Source organism: Pelodiscus sinensis, chromosome 32, assembly GCF_052426305.1.
Source record: "Pelodiscus sinensis isolate ZL-2025 chromosome 32, ASM5242630v1, whole genome shotgun sequence".
In the NCBI taxonomy this organism is placed as follows: Eukaryota; Metazoa; Chordata; order Testudines; family Trionychidae; genus Pelodiscus; species Pelodiscus sinensis.
The window spans coordinates 497,513-520,651 of NC_143083.1; the positions used below are offsets into that span (position 1 = coordinate 497,513).

The following is a 23,139-nucleotide window of genomic DNA, read 5'->3' on the forward strand; positions in this document are numbered from 1 at the left end:
TGATTTCTAAGAACAGGTTAGACAAATGTCAGACAGGTGGTCTAGACAGTGGTTGGTCCTGCAGGGGACTGGACTTGACTTCTCAAGTTTCCTTCCAGTTATTATTCCATAAGTTCTAATATAGCCTTCCGTGGGAGTTTGTGGAATCCTATCATTGGAAGTTTAAAAAAAAAAAAGATTGGACAAACACTCATAAGGGATTGCCCACCCCTGGGCTAGAATGAGCTGGAGTACTACATAGCCCTGCTACAGCACAGGGGGCTGGACTTGATGACTTCTAGAGGTCCTTCCCACTCTACTTTTCTGTAGTGTATTTGCATCTACCCCTTCTACCAAAAGGCCTTAACCCCTCCAGAATGAAGCCATCGCCCCCCCCAAACAAACAAATACACACACACCACACACACACACACACACACCCCCAGGGCCTGGCAATACTGCTAGCCCTCCTATGTCTGGGGCTTTTATTTTGTTTGTTTCTTCTGATGCCTGATTGTGGACTTCTAGATTCAGATAAGGTTTTTGGATGACTGGTCAGTTCATAATTCTTGAGGATCTACTGTACTTACAACCCCCACTCTTCCACCAAAACCACATCCAGGCACTTTCTAAGATTGAAAATAAACTTCACTCCCTGCTAAGGTTGTTAAATTGTGGCTAGCTGTCTAATCGTGCAGTCAACACAAATTGATATGGACCGCTCTGCAAAGCCGCAGCAGATAGCTCCAGAAGCTTGTGCCAGTTCTGAGACCCACTCACACAACAGCTCTGCATTTTAAATGCTATAAGAGCCGCCGGATGCTTACTACATTTAAAATGCAAAGGTGCAGCGTCCTGAACCAGCATGAGCAGGTATGCTCAGTCCCAGTTCGCAGAGTCCAGCAGCCCCTGTTCGCGGCGGACAGCCCTGTCTGCCAGGAACAGGAGCCACTGCTGGAGTAGCTTCTGTTCACCGTGGCCATGGGCAGGGGCTGCTCCTGTGACCAGCCAGCCTGGAGCCACCGTGAACAGGGACTGCTTGGCTCCCAGCTGAGACAACTGGGGACAGCGGCTGTTTTGCTGCAGCCTCCCTTATCTCTGCACACTGCCTCTAGCAGAGGTGGGGGAAGGGGAGGATGGCACCTCAGAATGGGCTGGAGTACTACATGGCCCTACTACAGCACAGGGGCTGGACTTGATGACTTCTAGAGGCCCTTCCCACTACGTGTCTGTAGTGTATTTGCATCTGCCCCTTCTGCCAAGAGGCCCCAGCCCCTCCCGCAGCATGAAGCCGTTGTGCTCGTTAGGTGGTGGACTGGTCCCTGCCCATTAGGCAGCATGAGATGGGGAGACCCCGGCCTGGAGAAACGAACCAGCTGAAGTGACGGTTAGACAAGGAGCCTAGAGCCCCCCTGACCACTCAGTCCGGGTCTCCCGAGGCCCGGCCCAGGGCCTCCCGCGACCACAGCGCCCTGCGCGCCAGTGGCTCAACGTCGGGCCCTGCAGCCTGCCTGCCTCGAGGGACATTACAGGAAGCCAGCGTCCTCCCTGCCTGAGCCGCCCCCGCGGGGCTCAGCCCCCCACCCCCCGCGGGCGGCGCAGGCCGGCTCCCACCCCACAGCCTCAACCCTGGCCCGGCTGCGGCGGGGAGGGCGCTGAGGGCCTGCCCCCTCCGAGCTGACCCGCCCGCGCCGGATGGGGCCCAGCTCCCCCCCGCCACAAGGGGATGGACCCGGAGCCCCGTCCCCTGGCGCGCTCCAGCTGCCGGCTGCACTGGGAGGCCGCCGGGCCGGGCCGGTTACCTGCTGGCTGTGGGGAATGAGCGCCGCCATCTTGCTCCCACCGAGTGACTCCGGCAGGGCGGGCACCGGGGGCGGAGCGATCGCCGCCGACGGGCGCGGGGAGGCGCCAGACGCGGCGGGGCACGCTCAGGGCTCGGCGCAGCCCGGTCCGGATGCCGAGGCCGCAGAGCGCGGCTCGCTCCCCGCGCCGCCCCGCCCCTGAGGCGACAGGCAGGCGCCCGATTTCCCGGCTCCGGGCGCGCTCACCTACCGCCGAGTCCCACGCGTGTCCAGCGCGACACTGACACGCAGGCTCCGCGAGGCGGTTGGGCGCGGGGTGAGTCGGCCACGTCCACGTTTCATCCCACTGGGCACGTGGAGGGGGGTTAGTCACTGTTCAGTGGAGGTGACCTGAGGAGGGAGCTGTAATTCCAGAGTTCTGGTGCAGGAGGGACTCTTGGCAGCGCCCCCCCCCCCCCCCAGCAGACATCTTGAACCTTTTAAAAAGGAACAGCTTTAAAAAACTATGAGCCTGGCTCAGCCCTACGGGACCCCCCACTACAGAAGGGACGTGGACGCACTGGAGAGGGTCCAGCGGAGGCAGCCAAAATGATTAGGGGGCTGGAGCACATGACCTGTGAGGAGAGGCTGAGGGAGTTGGGTCTGTTTAGTCTGCAGAAGAGAAGAGTGAGGGGGGATTTGAGAGCAGCCTTCAACTTCCTGAAGGGGGGTTCCAAAGAGGATGGAGAGAGGCTGTTCTCAGTGGTGACAGATGCAGAACAAGGAGCAATGGTCTCAAGTTGTGGTGGGAGAGGTCCAGGTTGGATATTAGGAAAAACTATTTCCCTAGGAGGGTGGGGAAACACTGGGATGGGTTCCCTAGGGAAGTAGTGGAGTCTCCATCCCTAGATGTGTTTAAGTCTCGGCTTGACAAAGCCCTGGCCGGGTTGATTTAGTTGGAATTGGTCCTGCCTAGAGCAGGGAGAGAACTTGACGACCTTCTGAGGTCTCTTCCAGTTCTATGATTCTACCACCATCCAGTCAGAGCCCATGTCCTAAGCAGGCTCGGTGCCCTGGCTTACCACTCCCAAAAGCAGCCAGCAAACTCCATCCCAAGTCCTGTTATGCCCCCTGCCCTGCTCTGTGGATATAGGATACAGGGTGGGAGAGTGCTTGACATCAGTGCTCCTCTTCTTCCTCCCCTGCCCTGAACAGCAGGAGGCTCCCAGGGCTGGGGAGAGGCAGCTCCAAGGCAAAGAGCAGGAGTTGCGCAGCAGCAGGAGGGAGATGCAGCTGAAGTGCTGGTACTCAATAGCCTCTTAGCCAAACCAGTCAGGATCGCCTGTCAGAGGCTCCAAGATCTACCAGTAGAACCCGATCCACTGGTTGGTGACCACTGCATTAGAGGATGTGCAGTTGTATGAGCCTCTGATGTTGTATGTGCATGATATGTATGATGACCATATTTTCTGAACCAAAAATGGGGACTTGTTAGCCACACACCCTGGCCTCATTAGCCATGCCCCCTGATTCCTTATGCCCCACCTACCTGCCACATGAAGTCCCACTCCTGTAGGTAGTACTTCCAGGGTCAAAATGGACACATGACCAGAAGTAAAGGGTGTCATGTGACTCCTCTAAGAATTCCTCCCATTGTCCTCTACCAATAGGGATGGTTTTGGACCCCATAGGTAGGGTTGCCAGATGGCTGAAACAAAAATACTGACCCCCCCCCCAAAGGGGGGGGGAATTTTGTTGAAGGAAAAAAAGGGGGGACGGACCATCAAAGTTGTTGAGTCAAAAAAAAAAAAAAAGACTGCACGAACCTGGATCACTGCTAGGGGTTACCAGGTAGTCATTTAAAAAAAAAACAACAACCCACAGTAACACTTAATGGGGCAGGGGGGAGAAAGACCGGCCAGGAAGGGTGCGGTGCTGGCCGGGAAGGAGGGGGCCTGGAAACAGCTGGGGGGGGGGGGGGGGGGGGCGCAACAGAGCTGGCCGGGGGAGATGGGGAGGGCCAATGGGAAGCAGGACTGGTTGTCGGGGTGTTGTCAGGCAGAAAGGGGCTGGCTGTGGGATATCGGGGGGAGGGAGCACCGGCCGGGAGGGGGTGGTGCTGGCCGGGAGTAAGGGGGGGCAGGAAGCAGAGCTGGCAAGGCGGGAGCAGCGGTGCTGGCCAGGGAGATCAGGAAGAGGAATGGGCCAGCAGGAAGCAGAGCTGGTGGGGGGGAGGGGAGTCGTGGGCTGCGGTGCTGGCCGGGAGAAAGGGGGAGTGGAAGGGAGAGCTGTCTGGCGTGCAGCCAGAAAAATCAGAAAATGCCGGACATTGCACATGTCCAGTATTTTCTGATTTTTTTTTACTGGGCAGAGCGCGCAAATACTGGACTGTCTGGTACAATACCGGACACCTGGCAACCCTACCCATAGGACCCAGGCTACTAAATGCAATGCAAGTTGGATTAATGCAATTGCAGTAAACTGGGGGCAAAGGTTGGGAGGTGCCTCTATTTCAGTTGTTCTCAAACTTTTTGGCCTGTGAACCATCTGCCTCAGTGTAAACCTTTCTGCAGACCACTAATGGAAATTCATAGTTAATTACATAATTATGCCAGAGCCATTTTGCTAGTGCTGCAGCTAGGGAGAATGGTTTAATTTAAATAATTAAACTGATTAAGCATTTTAACTTTCTCATGTTCGTTTATCAAACTTCCTTTTAGATAAAGTAAAATATTTATGTCCCACCCAAAAAGTTTCAATGTTTTCTTTATTTATGGGAGGGGCAGGGAACCTTTTTTGGGTTGGGGGCCACTGACCCACAGAAAAATCAGTTGGGGACCACACAGATGAGAAACGAAAAAGCTACTCCAAAATCCCCCAGTCCTCACTGATCTGATCCCCAGCTGAGATACATCACTCCTCTGGCGCTCCAGCCTCACAGGGTGAGGGAAAGAAACAGGGAGGTCTGAGGTTCAAGGTAAGGATGTTAAATTGTGGTTATCAAGCTAATCGTATATTCAATACAAATTGTATTGACTGCACAATTAGTCGATAAGCGCCACTGCAGAGCTTCAGCGAGGCTCCAGGAGCCAGCTTGAACCCAGGCCGCTGTGAACAGGGGCTGCTTGGCAACAGCTGCCCCTGTATGTCATGGACCCAGCTCCCTGCTGAGCTCCCCATGGACAGGGGCTGCAGCCCAAGCAGCCTCTGCGGATGGTGAGCCTCGGCCCTCTGGAAGCTGTCTTTCTGTGAGCTGGCTAAGTGCCCCTGGGTCTGTGTTATGTCCAAACAGAGCATCACTGTGCACAAAGACCAATATCAGTGGAATCTTGTTGGGAGAGGGTGCCATAGATTTGCCTGATGTACTTATCAACTTTCTCATGGAGATTCCATGGCATTTCTCCTCCACCTTGGTACGACATTCTCCCAACCACTCCTCATACTGTGCTGCTGGAATCAAGGCAGCACAGAGTTTGGCTACATAAGGAGCAGGGTGTCCAGAGGTGAAAGAAAGTGCCTGAGTGCAGCGCTCTGATAAGAAGCTGGCTGGCCAGCTGAGACACTTGTCTGCAGTGGGAGGGACTCAGCAGCAGGAAACCAGGCAGGTTAGAAGGTTGACTGGGGGTGCTCTTCCCCCCACCTCCAGGACTGCCCCAGCCCTGAGGTTCCTACCTCGCTGCAATTTCAGGGAACATACCAGGTCCCTTTTGCTTTTCCTGCTTCCTCTGACTAGAGAGTATGGGGAAGTGCAGAGCCTGCTGTGTTCCTCTTCTGCCTCTCTCCTGTGCAGCTGGGAGTGAAGGGAATGCAGCAGACTCTGCACTTTCCTTCACTCCCTAATCAGAGGAAGCAGGAAAAGCAACACAACCCAGTATGTGAGGCTGCAGCTCCCCCGCCCCCTGAAATGGCACCCTTGGCCACTTTCACTCACCTCTACACACACTCAGCCCACTGCTCTGAATCCTGCACCCCCATATTTCCCCAGTTCCTGAAGATGCGCATCATGCACCTTTCCAGACCACCCCACATTATGTCTGTGAAAAGCCCATGGTGATCCACAGGCATCTGAAACACCATGAAGAACTACTCCTTATAATTGGCATACTCTAGAGCATGGTGGGGTAGCACTACAATGGGAATGTGTGTGCCATCGATTGTCCCACCATATTTGGAAAGCCCATATTAGCGAAGCCAGCTACTATGTCATCCACATTTCCCAGAGTCACAGTCCTATGCAATTTATTTCTCTGCACACTTGCATAAGCACTGCCCGAAGGGTAGAATTCCCCACTCCAAACTGCTTTGTAACTGAACAGTAGCAATTGTGAGTCACCAGCTTCCACATAGCAATGGCAACATGCTTCTCTATGGAGAGAGCAGCTTTCATTTGGGTGTCTTTGTGCCATAGTTCAGGGGCCAGCTCATTACACAGTTCGAGAAAGGTTGCTTTCTGCATCCAGAAGTTCTGTAGCCACTGTTCTTCATCCCACACCTGCATGACAATGCGATCCCACCACTCAGTGCGGGTTTTCTTAGGTCAAAAGCAACAGACTGTGGTGCACAAGTGATCTGTGATAGTCCAATGCACTACTAATTCATTAATGTCATTCTCATCCTAATGTGAGTCATTGTTAAACATCAAATCCATAATTAGCTGTGCTGCAAGGTGCTGTGTCTTAAACATATTGATCACACTACAGGAGAGAATTGTAAGATCCAGGATTTCTCATGGCAGATGCTTGAGTTTGCAGCAAGGACTGTCATTCAAGTGGTATGTAAGTAAACTGGAAGCCCAGGGAGTGCTAGGAAGCGAAGAGGTGGTTGATGGGACATTTTCTCATGTTCCCAAAATACATAACGCTTTGTTTCCATTCCCACAGTGCTTAGTAGCTGAGTGTGACAGCGGGCACTGTGGGATGCATACTCACATTGCTTTGCTCTTGCTGTCGATAGAGTGCTAGCAATGTGGCCATGAAATGCTGACAGTTGGAGGCCGAAAAAAAGCCTTGTTTGTTCTTTGACTTAGTATAATGTTTTGTAGCAATATACTTCACATATGAGAGACTGTATCTTTGAAAAAATATTTTTGAAAAAGCTTTTGTGATGAAGAGACGGGGGCTACGTCTACACTGCAGGCTTCTTGCGCAAGAACTTTTTGCAGAAGAGATCTTCCACAAAAAGTTAATGCGCAAGAACGCGTCCACATTGCCATGTGCTTTTGCGCAAGAGAGCGTCCACACTGCCATGGATGCTCTTGCACAAGAAAGCTCTGCCATTCACAGCATGGCCATCAGAGCTCCTGTGCTATTTCCGATAAGGGTTTCTTACACAAGAAACCCCTGTTGTCCGTCACATGCCTTTTTGCACAAGAGCTCTTGCACCAAAAGGCTTATTCCTCATAGAAAGAGGAATAACTCTTGTGCAAAAAGCCCTGTCTTCTGACGATCTACTGTACTTGCGCAAAAACTACTATTGTACTTTTTCTTGTGCTTGTAGTGTGGACGCTCTGCGAGTTTTTGCGCAAAAACTCTGCATGTAGACATAGTCTAGGTGAGGTAAGATTTTTGACTCTCATCAACTGAAGTTGGCCGAATCAAAAATATTGCCTCTTCCTCTTTGACTATCTAATATCCTGGAACTGATATGATTACAACACTGGATACAAATTTTGTGATGAAGGGAGAACTTCACAACATAATTTTGCATGTATTTTATATAAATATTCATTGAATCATAGGGTTAGAAGAGACCTCAGCAGATCGAGTCTAACCCCCTGTTAAAAATAGGACCAATCGCAAATAAATCGTCCCAGCCAGAGCTTTGTCAAACCAGGACTTAAAAACCTCTAGGGATGGAGATCCCACCACCTCCCTAGGTAAATCATTCCAGTGCTTCACCACCCTCCTAGTGAAATAGTTTTTCCTACTATCCAACCTAGATCTTCCTCACTGCAACTTGAGACCATCGCACCTTGTTCTGCCATCCGTCACTACTGAGAACAACCTCTCTCCATCCTCTTTGGAACCCCTCCTCAGGTACTTGAAGGCTGCTATCAAATCCCCCTTCAGTAGACTACATAAACCCAAATCCTGCAGCCTCATTAATGATGAAAAAATAAAACTATTGGCTCCAAAGATGTTGGTTACAAGACTTCTCATAGCTGTATGCAAACAGCGTCAAGAGATATATAGAGGCTATTTTAGAGGTAATTTACCAAACCCTAACTCAAATACAAAATATGTAATTTAATATATATTTTTATTGAATTCTTTCAATTCCAAATTTTAATTACCGGTACAGGAAATATATTTTCTTAATATCTTCTGTGCTAAAATATACATGTACATCTCATAAAAATGAATAGTTCTCTCAAAGTTTTATTACAAGAAGTTTAAAAATATTATTGTCAATTAGTTATTAAGAAAATATCTGTACTTCTATGTAACAAATTAGAGAAAAAACAAAAACTTTAGATATTTCTATACAACTAATTAGAGAAAAAACAAAAACTTTAGATATTTCTATACAACTAATTAGAGAAAAAACAAAAACTTTAGATATTTCTTTGAAGTATTTTTAAAAAAGAATTAAAGTTCCTCCTTCTTCACAGTTATCCCTTTTGATTTATCCTTTTCAGGTTCTTTTTGCTTTTCTACCTTCCTGTTAGATCTTTCCCTAAAACGCTTTTCTTCTTTTGCCCTTTCCCTTTCCTTTTCTTCTTCAGTCTGTTTTATGTTCATTTTCTCTTCAGGATCCTGAAGAAATAATGAAAAGATCAGTCCACAATAATGTTATTTTGAGTTCAATTCTGTCAGTCTTCTGTGTACTGAATTTACATTGAATTCAGTAGGACGGAGTTTGCCAATAGAAGAATTACAAGGGCCTTTTCTTTTAATGGACATCTAAACTTTCTTACTTCTGTAAGACACTACAGTAACTTCTTACTGTCTTTCCAAACTACACACATAGAACATATTTTAGCAGCAAATGGTTGAACTGTTGGCTGTTTTACTAAAATGGAATATCTGTGACAAGAATATAAGAGATCAGATTCTGTCCCTGGGTCCCATACAGCCCTCTGAGCTTCAGGGGCTTTAATACCCAGAGGAAAACTGCTCCCAGGACAGCAGTTGCATAAGGCTGACAAAATGTTGCTCTATGCTGCCTTGCTGTCTCCACCATAGTGGACAAGCTTGAAGCAGGAATAAATCTGTCAAGGAGGTAGAGTAGCTAGAGTGTTCAGCATTATGGCTCCCCTGGGCTGCAGAGCAACACATTTGCAGTCCTCGAGTCTGTCATTAATGCTGTGGTGGCCAGGGGACGCAGCAGAACCTGGACGTTTATTCCAGAAAGAAAAACCCTTGAATTATTAATAACTTAAGGCTAAAGTCTGACCTCAGTGTAACACTCTTAGGGCATATCTACACTGGGGAGCGTTCACACTACGAAGCCCATTACAGGCAGTCCCCGGGTTACGTACAAGATAGGGACTGTAGGTTTGTTCTTAAGTTGAATCTGTATGTAAGTCGGAACTGGCATCCAGATTCAGCCGCTGCTGAAACTGATCAGTTTCAACAGTGGCTGAATCTGGACGCCAGTTCTGACTTACATACAGATTCAACTTAAGAACCCCAGGCATCCCCAAGTCAGCTGCTGCTGAAACTGATCAGCGGCTGATTCCAGGAAGCCCGGAGCAGGGGCTTCCTGTAGTCAGCCACTGGTCATTTTCAGCAGCTGCTGACTAGGGGACACCTGGGGCAGAGCAGCTGGGGTGCTGCTGGGTTGGTCCAGTGGCACCCAGAGCGGCGCTACGGGACCAACCGGCAGCGCCCCAGCTGCTGTACCACAGGCGTCCGGAGCAAAGCTGCGGAGCACGGGGGCAGCGGGACAGCCCAGACGCGCCGTGGCTATCCTGCTGCCCTCGGGCTCCGCGGCTTTGCTCTGCTCTGCTCCCCGTCCCCCAGGTCTGCAGACCAGGGGGAGGGGGAGCAGAGTAGAGCAGAGCGGCGGAACGCGCGGCCAGCTGACAGCCCAGACGCGTCTGGGCTGTCAGCTGGCCGCGTGATCCGCTCTGCTTCCCCCCCCCCCATGGTTTGCAGACCAGGGGGAGGGGGAGCAGAGCGGAGCAGAGCAGAGCGGCAGAACGCGCGGCCAGCTGACAGCCCAGACGCATCTGGGCTGTCAGCTGGCCGCGTGCTCCGCTCTGCTCCCCGCCCCTGCAGATCAGGGGGAGGGGGAGCAGAGCGGAGCACAGCAGAGCGGCGGAACGCGCGGCCAGCTGACAGCCCAGACGCGTCTGGGCTGTCAGCTGGCCGCGTGCTCCGCTCTGCTCCCCCTCCCCCTCCCCCTGGTCTGCAGACCAGGGGGAGGGGGAGCAGAGCGGAGCGGAGCGGAGCAGAGCAGAGCGGCGGAACGCGCAGCCAGCTGACAGCCCAGACGCGTCTGGGCTGTCAGCTGGCCGCGCGTTCTGCCGCTCTGCTCTGCTCCCCCTCCCCCTGGTCTGCAGAGGGGGAGGGGGGGAGCAGAGCGGAGCGCGCGGCCAGCTGACAGCCCAGACGCGTCTGGGCTGTCAGCTGGCCGTGCGTTCCGCCGCCGCTTTGCTTCCTCTCCCTGGTCTGCTCGAGACCAGGGAGAGGAAGTGCCCCGTTCGTAACTGCGGATCCGACATAAGTCGGATCCGCGTAACTCGGGGACTGCCTGTACTTTGAAATAACGGCCTTGTTATTTTGAAATAACTCCTGCTTGCGAAGAGGAATAATGCTTATTTCAAAACTGTTGTTTCTATATAGCATTAGTGTGGATGCTCAGCTGCTGTTATTTCAAAATAATTGGCCTTCAGAAGCCTCTCACAGCTGCCCTTGTGACCACTCTAGCCACATACCTGACAACTCCACTGCTCCCCTTCTCCTGCAAAGTTTAAAGCTGGGAGGCAGCTGCTACCACAGCTGCGTGGCGGGTGGCGGGTGGCAGCTGCCACTGGGAATTGGGGCTGCATAACTAGCTGGTGCCTCCAGGGATTTTTTTTTTTTGCCTGGCCTGGGGTGGTTTATTGGCCTGGCCTCTGGCCAGAAAGACCCACTCAGCAGAAGGGTGGAGGGTATGCAGCAATTCTGTAGTGTCTGGAGGAGGTTGTGGGCAAGGAAGGGTGTTCAAACTCACTGGTCCATATTAGTACAGTCAATATTTCAGTGCAGGGGGCTGCACCCTTGCGCATCTTCCCCAGGCAGCACCCCCACAGCTCTGGCCAGCGGCTGTCACCCCTTCCCCACTATGTGGAAAACTAAAGAACTGTCCCATGCTGCAGTACAACTCCTCGCTCCCACCCCCCCCCCACTCCCAAATACCCAGGCCATTCGGCTCCAAGCTGCTGCTCAAGCTGTAATGTGAGTGACCAAAAGGGGCTGAAAGGCACTTCGCCACAGCCCATTGCATTAGACTGGGCAGGAATTCTCCCTGGGCTCTGACCCCATCCATCAGAGAAGAGACACGGGCCCAGTGCTGCTGAGATGCTTGTTCCCAGGGTCCAGCCCAAAGCCTGTCCAAGCTTCTTGGGTCCTGGCTGCAGGGCGGGAAGTAGCTGTAATGGAATCTAAGGGAGCCAGAGCTGCTGCTGTCCCTACTGGCATGAGAGCCTGGTAGGGACTGCTCAGTGTTCAGAGGACAGCTGGGGGCAGCTGAAGGAAGGGGCGAGCAGTGGAGGGGAGGAGGAAGAGACAAGGGGGCTAACTATGTAACATGGCAGAAGATGAGGTAGGAGGTACTGCATCTGCACAGTAAGTGTGGCTTTCTTCCATTTTTTTGTTAGTAACTGGTGGGTGCCATGGTGGCCCGTATCCAGACAAGCACACATGACATCAATATTGGTACAGCAGATAAAACTCACTCCTCTCACAGATGGAAAATCTTAGAGGGAACACTGGCTGGCAGTGCGAGGAATGCAGGAATTAAGGCAGGAGACTAGGTATGGAGACTCAGGGCAAAGGGTATGTGTGCAGGAGTCAGGGCAGGATGTGGGGGACTCAGGCCCAGGGGCTCAGAGGTTTGTGAAGGCTCACCAGGGCCACCCATAGTGGTGAGGATGGCACTGCAGCTGCTCCCCTCCTCCCGACTGGCTCCTCTTGGAGGGGAGGGGGACTTGCAATGCCCAGCCCCGGTTCCTCCAGGAGAGGTGTGGGTATGGCCCAGGAGACAGGGCTTTATAACCTATGTACATAGATTATTGAATCATAGATTACATGCCTGGCACTATTCTAGGAAAAAAATATCAAAGTAAGTTCCTTGGGGTTTTAAGCAACATTTGTGGTCTCTTGACCCTGGGCTGCTCCAAGTGTTCGAGAGGCTCCTTGCAACAACCTGCTGAAGCTACTTTAATGTCACGGTGCTATCTTGAATATCAGCAGCATTATGTGCTCAGTGGCCATTTCCTCAGCATACTCACTTCACCATGGCCCATGAGGGTGTCCAAGGAAGTCTGTCTTCCACCATATCTGCAGCAGGGGATTCCTTGCTTTGACTGGATACATAGATTTTTGGACCTCTTTGCACTATTCCAGCCTTTTTACTGCAAAAAGGGGCCACACTGGAAGGGTGAAGAGCTCATCCATTACCTTTGTTTCACCCCAGGTTTGATCTCCAAAGTCTTCAGCAAATTCTTCATTGTCTGTGATCAAGAAGTTATCAAAAATTGTTCCAGCTCTCACCTGCAATTAAAATAAAATGTGATTTTTCTTTTCATGTATGGTCCCAGTTAATAGTATTAATCTCATTCCTTTCACTTGGCTGTAAATTAATCAGGATTACATTACTGATTTCTTTCCTATACTCATTGGCAAGATTTTGAGCAAAAGTGACTGCTTTTGCACAAAAACTTGCTGCCTGTCTACGCTGGCCGTGAGTTCTTGCGCAAGAACACTGACATTCTAATGTAAGAAATCAGTGCTTCTTACGCAAGAACTATGACGCTCCCGCTCAGGAATAAGCCCTCTTGCGCAAGAATTCTTGCACAAGAGACCAGTGTAGACAGGCAACATGAATTTCTTGCGCAAGAAAGCCCGATGGTTAAAATGGCCATCGGAGCTTTCTTGTGCAAGAGAGCATCTACACTGGTACGGATGCTTTTGCGCAAAAGCACATGCCAGTTTAGACACTCTCTTGCGCAAATACTCTAATGCAAAAACTCTTGCATTAAAGAGTATTTGCACAAAATCTTGCCAATGTAGACATAGTCTGAGTCCAATGTATTCCACAAAGTAGCTGCAGAATTTTCTGATAAATTTACTCTTGTTGCAGAACTATGCTCCTGAATCCAAAGCCTTGTCTTCACTTGTTTAAAACAATATTTGTTGGTATAAACAGGAATTCTATTACTTGACTTGTTCATGCTAGCTTTAGTCACGTTTGAACATAGTTAATCTCTAAATATATTTTAGAGAGTTTGTGTGTCTGTCTGTGGGTTTGTTCATGAACTCTTCCTAAACAGTAAGAGCTAGGACCACCAAATTTGATATACAATTTTTTGTTATCCAAACAAAGCATGGTTAGGGTTTGTTCGAGCCAAGAAAATGGGATGTGCCTGGAATCTGATTATTTTCCATAACATGGAAAAGGAGGGAGCTGAGAGCAGGGACAGTTATGTTCTGCAATGCCCACTGGGAGGGAGCAGCAAGTACAAGAGATAGTTATACTGCAGAGTGACCACAAGGAGGCAGCTGTACCAGGAGGTGACCAGCTGGGGCCAGAGCTCTCCATATTGTCAGCCATCTGCCATAGGTAGGTGCCCCGTTCCCAAATCTCTCCCCTGGCCCTAGTGTTGGATGGGGGGGGGGGGGTGTAGTGGGGGTGCTGTCTGCTCTGTAACCTGGTGTCCCCCTGCAGGTAAGTGACTCTGGTGGATGGCGTCCTGCTATGAAGGAGAATGGTTATCACTTGTTCCAAGCACAGGGATTCAGTGCCATGGAACTAGATAGGTGCCATACGTGAAGGTGAAGGGTATGAGGTTGATGATGGAGTAATTTGCCTTGATTCTGGGAAAGGAAGCTATGATGGTGTGGAAGCGGATATGGCCATTTGATGGACATATGTTGGAGGTATGGGAATCAGGTCTGCATGGACCACGAAGGAGCTATCAAGATGATCTGAGCCTCGTTGGACTGAATCTTGCACAGTAATCTCAGGATAAGTGGAATTGGTGGGAAAGCTTAATGTAGTGGTTTGTTCCAGCGAATTAGAAGGGCATCGCCCAACGATCCTTCACACAGTCCTGCATGGGAGCAGAAATGAGGGCACTTGGCATTGCACTGGGCTGCAAAAAAGGTCTATTGACAGATGGTCCCATTGGTGAAACACAGAGGCAAGCACTGTTGGATGCAACTCCCACTTGTGGTTAGTGGAAAATTGCTGTTCAAAGCATCTGCCATGGCATTGTTCATACTAGGTAAGTATGATGCCCTTAAGGTGACCCTATGATGAATGCACCAGTTACAAAGGTGGATTGCTTCCGCACATTGGGATCAGGAAAGGGAACAGCTCTGGATGTTTATATAAAACATGGTCATCATGTCTGTGAGTATGCGAATGATGCAATTGGTAATGGTGGGAGTGAAGTGCCTACACGCGTACCTCACGGCTCCATGTTCAAAAAGATTGATATGTAACATGTCTTCATGTGGTTATCACCTGCCCTGAGCAGTGTACTGGTGCAGGCGTGCACCCCAACCTAATAGGGAAGTATTTGGAATAAATTCCCCTTGCCTGATAGAGGTCGGGAACCCCTCCTCTATAGCTCCTAGATGAAGAAGACAATTGATTTCATGTCTCAAAGGAGTCCTGTGGGAGGGGTCCCTGAAGAGGGAAGGAGCAGGGGGGAAGGTAGAGGGAAGTGAAATGAAATAAATGGTGTATCCTGTACAAATAATTTCTAGCACCCACTAGTTCAATGTTATGGCGTTCCAGTGGTGGAAAAAGGAATGTAATCTGTGGGCAAAAATATGGTACCGGCTTGTTGGCACTGGATGCATGGGGAGGTCGGGCAGACCCTCGACCAAAGGTTCAAACCTGTTGCTTAGCAGCCTGAGAGTCCAAGGAACAGGACTGAGGTGGGTGCTTCCTCTGAGGCTGTTGTCTGGATCGGTTGTAATCATAAGACCTTTGCTGTGGACAGTTGTAGTAACCGTCCCTGTTATATGGGGTGTAGCGCATCCATTGATACGGTGGTGTATACATGCCAAGCATTCAGAATGCTGTATGAGAGTCCTTACTGCTATGCAGAACATCATCCATCTTAGCCACAAAGAGCTTCTGTTCATTGAAGGGGAGATCCTCCAACTTAGACTGTAGCTCCTATGCACTCCCGCTGCTTGGAGCCATGAAGCCATGAGCATCATGACAGCTGTAGCTGTCTCTCTAGCAGCTGTGTCAGCCAAGTTGAGTGACAACTATAAAGCCGTACAAGCAATGGTATGACCCTCATGACTGACCTGAGTATGGGCGTCTTGGAGATGCTCCATTAATTTGGCTAGTTTTAAGATTTGTTGAAATCATGGTTCACTATGAGGGCTGAATAGTTCACAATTCTGAGCAGTAGTGTGGCAGAAGAATATAATTTCCTGCCAAACAGATCAAGCTTCCTATGCTCCCTGTCAGTGGGTGTAGATTTAAATTGTGGAGTTTTGAACGATGAATAGCTGCCTCCATTACCAACGAGTTGGGTTGTGGGTGAGAAAAAAAGTCCAAGTACTTTGGAGGGACAAAATACTTCCTGTTGGCTCTTTTGCACGTTGGTTGGAAGGAAGCAGGGGTTTGCCATATCCTGTCCAGTACCTCCATAATAGCCTCATCAGTGGTCAGCCTTTCGCTGAGAGGTAGGACAGATATTTTTCAGGAGGCATTGTTTTTCCTTCACCTCCTGAAGCTGAACCTCTTGGCTCATGGCTACCCTTTTGAAGAGATCCTGAAACTGCTTCGAGTCATCTGTGGGATATGCGTCCTCCAGGATCACGGCTTCATCAGGGGATGATGAGAAAAAACGGTTACTTACCTGTAACTGTTGTTCTTCAAGATGTGTTGCTCATATCCATTCAAATAAGGTGTACGCGCACCATGTACACAGTTCCCGGAGCATTTTTTACCCAGCAGTACCCGTCGGGCTGGCAGGTCGCCCCCTGGAGTGGCGTCCAGATAATAGTGCATAAGTACCCCTGCCGGCTCTCCCCCTCCTCAGTTCCCTCTTGCCAGAGACTCTGACGTAGGAGAGGTAGGGGGGAAATTGAATGGACATGAGCAACACACCTCAAAGAACAAAAGTTACAGGTAAGTAACCATTTTTCTTCTTCGAGTGATTGTTCATGTGCATTCAAATGAGGTGACTCCCTAGTCCAAACACAAGGAGGCAGGGTCGGAGATTTGATCGTTAAGTAATTTCATGCTTGTACTTAAATGATTTGGGTGTGTGTGTGTGTGTGTGTGTGTGTGTATATATATATTCAAAATAATATTATTTTTCTCTTTTACAGGATTGAATTTAGAACTACAGAACCCAGGGCCACATCACTCCTGACTTGCTGTGTAATGGCATAGTGCGATGTAAACGTATGGACTGATGACCAGGTGGCCAACCTGTAAATATCAACTATTGGGACCTGTGCCAGAAACGCCACTGAGGACGCATGTGGTCAAGTGGAATGGGCCATAATGTGGAGTGGTTCCTTATCTGCTAGCACATAACACTCCCTGATATATGCTGAGATCCAGGAAGAGAGCCTTTGGGCTAAAAGCGGTTACCCCTTCATCCTTTTTGTGAAAGAAATAAAGAGCTGAGATTACTTACAAAAGTGTCTTGTTCTATGTAAAAAGCCAACATCCTCTTTGCATCAAGTGAGTGTAGGGCCTGCTCTCTGGGAGATTGATGCAGCTTCAGAAAGAACACAGGTAAGTATATGTCCTGCAACACGTGGAAAGTGGGGACTTCCTTGTGGAGGAAAGCCGGGTGTGGTCGCAACCTTACCCTGTCCACTGAGAAGACTAAGTAAAGTGGATCTACCATTAATGCTCTGAGCTCAGATATTCTCCTTACTGAGGTGATTGCTACAATAAAGCAACTTTAAAGGAGAGATGTTTAAAGGAGCATGTGGCTAATGGCTCAAATGGGGGGGGACATGAGCTTGGTGAGCACTAGATTAAGGTCCCACTGAGGTACAGGTGCCCTCACGTATGTGAACAGTTTATCCAGCCCTTTAAGGAACCTCTTGACCATATGGTTCGTGAATAGGGATCTACTCTTGTCCCTTAGATGAAAAGCTGACATGGCCGCCAGATGTACCCTAATCGAGGAAGTAAAGAGCCTCAATCCCAGGAGATGAACTAGGATCAGCGGGATGAGGGTGATATGAGGGTCCTGCCCATAGTGAGAATCTATTCCACTTAGTTGAGGGTATGGCCCAGGTAGCAGATTTCCTACTTCCCAGCAGGACCGATCTCACGTCTTCAGAACAAGCTAGTTCTGTCCCAGTCAGCCATGGATAAGCCATGCTGTGAGGTGGAGAGACAACCTTCAAATCGCCACAAAGCTGCCACTGATGTTGGTCATAGTTTATGCACCTCAAAAGTTGTTTCATGTTGTCATAGGTTTCCTTCATATGGACTGCATGACCAACTGGAATTGATGGCAAAACATTGCCATTATGCAGCAAAACAGCTTTAATACTCGTCTTCGATGAATCAATGAACAGTCTCCACTCATCTGGATCGTGAACGATGTTGAGGGCTGCCATCACACCATCGATGTTGTTGCAGGCTACAAGATCACCTTCCATGAAGAAGAATGGGACAAGATCCTTCTGACGGTCACAGAACATGGAAACCCTAACATCACCTGCCAGGAGATTCCACTGCTGTAGTCTGGATTCCAACAGCTCTGCCTTACTCTTGGGTAGTTCCAAATCCCTGACAAGGTCATTCGGTTCACCTTGTGTTCTGAGGTGTGGTTCAGAGGAGAAGGCTGGGAGAAAATGTGGGTCCTGTGACATTGATGGTTCAGGACCAGAAGTTTCATCCTCTTCCTCGTCTGACTCAAGTGAGAATGATTCTGGTGCATCAGGAACCGACAGTCCTTCTCCGTGGGGTACTGGGTGTATAGCTGATGGAATGTTTGGATAATGCACAGTCCACTTTTTCTTCTTTGACACACCTTTCCCAACTGGAGGCACCATGCAGAAGTAACAACTTGCTGGTATGATCTGTTGGCTCTCTCCAAATCATTGGCACAGCAAAAGGCATAGATTTCCTTTTCCTGTTCAACCACTGGCGAAGATTTGTTGCACAAGTGTTGCAGCATATGTGTGGGGACCACCTCTTGTCCTGATCTCCAATTTTGCAGCCAAAATAAAGGTGATAGGCTTTCTTAACCATAGTGGTTATACTGCGCTTTTGTGATGCAAAAGTCACTTCACCACAAACATAGCAGAAGTTATCTGCACTGTTCACACAGTGAACAGAAATGTGTCCCTTTGCAAAATCAAACACTGACAAATAAGAGAGCACGACACTGTAAGATTTCTAGAGCAGATATAGGGCAATTTGTTCAGCAGAATGATGTAAGCTTTGTTATGATTGCATCATCCATGACTTCCAGGAATAACATGATGCAATTCATATCATGTATGACGCAATACCAGCTTCAGATTGCATCATTCATTGTTTTGCCTAAAAAGCAAGTACTGTCCAAACCCAGTCATAGATTTATTCATAGATCCAGTCAAAGATGTATTTTAGTCATTTCTGGTTTAAATTGAGATCCCTTCCCTTTATAACTCATTTATCCTCCGCCATTCGCAAGTCAAGGGTTGTATATACTGACCTAATAGCATATCTTGAAAACTAGAGCCAATCAACAATTTTAAGCATCATTTTCGTTCTTAGGGACCCAGAATTAGTTAAGTTTGACTACATTTATTTCAGAAGCATTTTGGCTGTAGAGCAGTGAATAGCATCTATTCAATTTATCATTTTATAAAACAGTTTAGGTCCTTCATTTGTTAGTACATCTGGAGATAATTATGATCAAATGTTCAAAAAAACTACCTGAAATACATTTGGAATATGTTTGGCCTATTTGATAAATTTGGCTGAAAATAGCTATTGAAATGAGGGCCTGTTAAAAACATAGGTGTGATCTAACTTCCAACTCAGTAGATGATGTGCATATGCGAGGACAGAATACATTGCTGCTTAGTGAAGGACAGGAAGCTCTTTAATTTTCAATTGTCTATAATAATTAAAAACAACTGACCTGCCAGAGGTCTAGTCCAATGATGCTAATGTTCTCATAACTATAGATATTGAAGTCTGGTGAATAGTTTGGGTTTTCAATCTGTGGATAGGGCCAAATGCCTTTATAATTTGGGTTATCAATCTTCCTTGGTTTCCATTCACCCTGCAACAAACCACATGGGCTGAATGCTGTCACCAAAAGAACAGTTAACTTGAACATGTTATGCATAAATAGAATGATTTATACCCTGTATAATGGATTCTTGATCATAGGAGGATACCATTCTCCATTTGTTGCATTATCCCAATCTTCAGGTTTCTCGGCACTAGTATCCAGAATGTATTCAGGTTCATCCCAATCCTTTAAAAATATCCAAAAGATAAAGCAAAATTATCTAGATTTTATATTCCTACTATGAGGCAAGATACCACATTGATTCCCCAACCAATTCAGCTGTGATTTTTTTTAATGTTATAAACAGAGTACAGAGATTATCTCCTTTTCAGAAAAAGGAAACCAATGACATACTGACTAAATCAGTACATATCAAGGAGCTCTTCACATACTCTGGCCAAGAGTCTGTTAATCTTGCACTAATTATACAGGAAAGTGAACAAACAACGCTATATAGAAAAAAATCCTGTTGCTTATGTACTGCATGTTACAGACTGATCTACAGACAGATCTGTTTTGCACTTGGTTCTGGTTGAAGCATAAGTAAGCGAGACACTGCGACTCCACTTTCAAGTAGGTTGATGATGTCATTCAGTCACATAGCAGGAAAAACTTTTTTATTTAGAGAGAGGTTTTTAAAACCTTGATTTGTTAAAGCTTGGGGCACGTCTACACTAGGAAATTATTTTGAAATAACTAAAATCAAAATAACTCCCAATTTAACAAAATCTAAATTAAATGTCTCCACTACGGGGAAGCATTGAAATTAGTCATCACTCTGGGGAACATGGACAGCATCAGGGATGCCGCCATGTGCTTCCCTAATGGGGGGGTGGGAGGCACGGCACCCCTGAATTCCCTGTTTATGCCTTTCATCCCCCATCCCTCCCTTCCCACCTCCCCTGCAAAGTAAATAATAGAGGCATTTGTTATAAAAACAGGACTGTTTATTGGGGGGAGACATAGAATGGGGGAGGGACTGGGTAAAGAACCTGGAATGGGGAAGGGGGCTCAAAGATTGGTCTAGAAATAGCACTTGCCTCCAGGTGTTCGGGATGCTTTGGCTGCCTTAGAGGTCCCATTGCCCAATAGTCTAAGGCCCCTGAGGAGGCTAGTAGAAGCCATGGTGGAGAGTGGCTGGTGGCCCACTCCATGCAGGACACCATGTGCTCCATCACCAAGGTGAGGGAGGAGCACATGGTGTTGTACTGGCTCACCAGCTGGTCCCAGGCAGCCTTCCTTTGCTCTCAGTTGGCTCAGCACTCCTCTTGGTTGGCTCAATGCTCCTGCCAGTTGGCAGCCCGCTCCTGGCACTTGTCCTAAAGTCCCCAGAGGAAAGACTGCAGGCAGCCTATCTGCTCACATATTAGGTCCTCCCAGGTGTGTTTCCTCCTGTGGATCCCATGGAGTTGGGTAGATGGCATGGGACGTGGAGGACTCACCAAGCTTGCAGCTGGCCCAGCTGTGAAGAAAAGTTACAAGGGCAGTCATCACAAAAGACACTGTGTATGAAGCCTAGCTCTAATCTCTGAGCCAACACCAAAGGTCTTGGTTCAGTTGATGGCAAAGTGCTTCAGACAGGGCCATGTGTTGCTTAGACAGCAGGCACTTTCCTGCAGGAGCACAGATCTCCCAGGGGAGCACTGCAACACCCACGGCTCTGGGACAAGCCAGCATGGGAAGGTACTTGCCAGGCAAGGAACCTGAGGGCAGGGGGGTAGGATGAGGTGGCTCGGTTTCCTAGGTATCCCGCACATGCCAAGTCCGGCACTGGTGACGTCCTACTGGAAGAGGAGGAGGGTGTTAGGGGAGGTGAGTGGCAAACTTCACTTGCCAGAGAGAGTGCTAATAGGTTCCCCTCCACTTCCTCCGCACAGCAGGTTCTCGTGCAGAGGATCAGTCTCCTCTGCATCACCATGCTTGACTGAGAGTGAATGCTGCCTGAGTGTGGGTATGACCGTGTTACTATGACCCAGACTTCTTAGTGGTAGCTTGTTGTGGGAAGGTGTCCCACCATGGAGGCTGGAATAAGGCAAGACTCTCCAGGAACCTTGTGAGGACTGAGGGTTTCCTGTGTGAGAGCATCATAGAGCTGAATGCTCCAGACTGGTGCTCCATGTGTAGCCACATGCAGAGGCTGTTATGCTGCCCCCGCTGAGGGAGGAGCACACAGCCCCTCATAGCCTGTTGCCTGCCCCTGCCTGTAGATAGGGAAAGATATAGAACTCACCTGAAGTGCCTTCCCTGGGTTCCTCTGAAGCCTGGGAGACATCCTCAGAGGTGGGGACTGGCTCAAGAGAGAAGAGCAGGTCCTGGCTGGTGGGCATGGTTGCCTGGTTGACCTCCTCCTCCTTGTTGTGCATCTCCATGCCCTCCTATAGGCTAATGCTGGGCGTGGCCTGGCCAGACTCGACCACAACAGTAGGGGACATGACTGGCCCCCTACCAGGATGACATCCAGCTGATTGTAGTATCAACAGCTGTGTGGTTCCACCATGGAGAATCTCCTCTGCTGCCTGGCCTTGTGGTAGACCTGTTGAAGCTCTTTGATTTTCATCTGGCAGTGGTTAAGTGTGGTGTGCCCTGTTGGCCAGGTTGGATGTGATCCGGCCATAGACTTTGGCATTCCTTTCCCTGGTGCGGAGATCCTGGAGGTTGGTCTCCTCCCCCAGACCTCAATGAGGTCTAGGATCTCCACACCAGTTCAGGCTGGAGCTCTCCTGCGTCCCTGGCTAGTGGCAGCTAAGGGAGCAGCAGGAATGCTGGTAGCCATGGGAGGGTCTGCTGGAGCATTGGTTGCTGCTATGTCACATGGGATTCTCACCTTATGGGACAAGCCCTTCTCCTGCTGCCGGGACTTTTAACCTCCGCAGGAGGATAGGAGTAGTGGAGATGCCAGGTGTGGCCACAGAGGTCAGAGCTGCAGTTATAAGAGGCCTCCTAAGGCCAATTATTTTGAATTATCAGCACCAGAGCATCCACACTAACACTGTTTCAAAATAACTATTTTGAAATTAGCATAATTCCCCGAGGAAAGCAGGCATACAGATTTTGAAATAAGCAGCATTATTTTGAAATAACGGGCTTAATAGTATGGACACCCTGCTTATGAATTCAACCTAAGGGAGGTTATTTTGAAATAACATCCTAGTGTAGACCAGGGCTCAGGGTGGTCTACAGTGTTAGGCACTGTCAAATCAGAGAATTGGGTTCAGTCTCTTGTAATGGTCATTTATGTACTGGATTGTTGGAAATTGGGCTTGCTGGAAGGATCTTCTGATTAACTCCTTATCTCATTATGCATTTTACCTAATATGAATCTTAAGGTCTATTTGATTCTCTCCTCATATAAGCAACCCTCATCACCTTGTCATACAGAATGTCAAGAAAATTTCAGTTACTAACATAGGGTATGTCTACACTACAAAGTTAATTTGAACTAACAGCCGTTAGTTCGAATTAACTTTAATAGGGGCTACACATACAAACCGCTAGTTCGAACTTAATTCGAACTAGCGGAGCGCTTAATTCGAACTAGGTAAACCTCTTTCTATGAGGAGTAACACCTAGTTCAAATTAAGTAGTTCGAATTAAGGGCTGTGTAGCCACTAGTTGGAGGCTAGCCCTTCCCAGGTTGCCCTGGTGGCCACTCTGGGCCAAACCAGGGAAACTCTTCTGCCCCCCTCCCAGCCCCGGAGCCATTAAAGGGGCACGGTCTGGCTACAGGGCTTGTGCCAGTCGCAAGCCTGCCAGCACCCAGCCAGCAGACCCTGCACCTGCCACGGCACAAGCCAGCCACCCGCTGACACCCAGCCCTCTGCCTCTTCCCAGGACCAGGCTGGTGGCTCCCAGGAGCCTGCCCAGGGCCGCAAGAAGCAGGCGCCCGCCTGGTCTAGTGTGGAGATCGTGGACCTCATCAAGATTTGGGGGGAGGCCTCC

General features: G+C 49.1%; 2 protein-coding genes and 1 long non-coding RNA gene across 16 annotated transcripts in view; 1 reads left to right on the top strand and 2 right to left on the bottom strand.

Moving 5' to 3' along the window:
* The window catches only part of EPS15L1 (epidermal growth factor receptor pathway substrate 15 like 1), a 118,657-nt gene extending 116,794 nt beyond the window's left edge, over positions 1-1,863 (bottom strand). For all 8 annotated transcript variants that reach the window (XM_075903362.2, XM_075903359.2, XM_075903358.2 and 5 more), the window contains exon 1: positions 1,782-1,863. In XM_075903362.2, the coding sequence (XP_075759477.1) occupies positions 1,782-1,811 (30 nt within the window). In that variant the 5' untranslated portion in view covers positions 1,812-1,863. The remainder of the gene's footprint in view (positions 1-1,781) is intronic.
* Positions 1,864-1,958: 95 nt separating this feature from the next.
* LOC112545686 (uncharacterized) lies at positions 1,959-18,160 on the top strand. The gene is made up of 3 exons (XR_012896761.2): positions 1,959-2,097; positions 16,271-16,685; positions 17,382-18,160. It is a non-coding gene; the product is annotated as an uncharacterized LOC112545686 (long non-coding RNA).
* The window catches only part of CALR3 (calreticulin 3), a 43,938-nt gene continuing 25,627 nt past the window's right edge, over positions 4,829-23,139 (bottom strand). The window contains exons 5-8 of one of the 7 annotated variants that reach the window (XM_089774978.1): positions 19,273-19,386; positions 19,045-19,188; positions 12,368-12,460; positions 4,829-8,515 (exon numbers count right to left, since the gene is read on the bottom strand). In XM_089774978.1, the coding sequence (XP_089631104.1) occupies positions 8,348-8,515; positions 12,368-12,460; positions 19,045-19,188; positions 19,273-19,386 (519 nt within the window). In that variant the 3' untranslated portion in view covers positions 4,829-8,347. Of the gene's footprint in view, positions 8,516-12,198; positions 12,461-19,044; positions 19,189-19,272; positions 19,387-23,139 lie in introns of all 7 variants that reach the window. The other 6 variants (XM_075903375.2, XM_075903373.2, XM_089774976.1 and 3 more) reach the window with 6 other exon arrangements.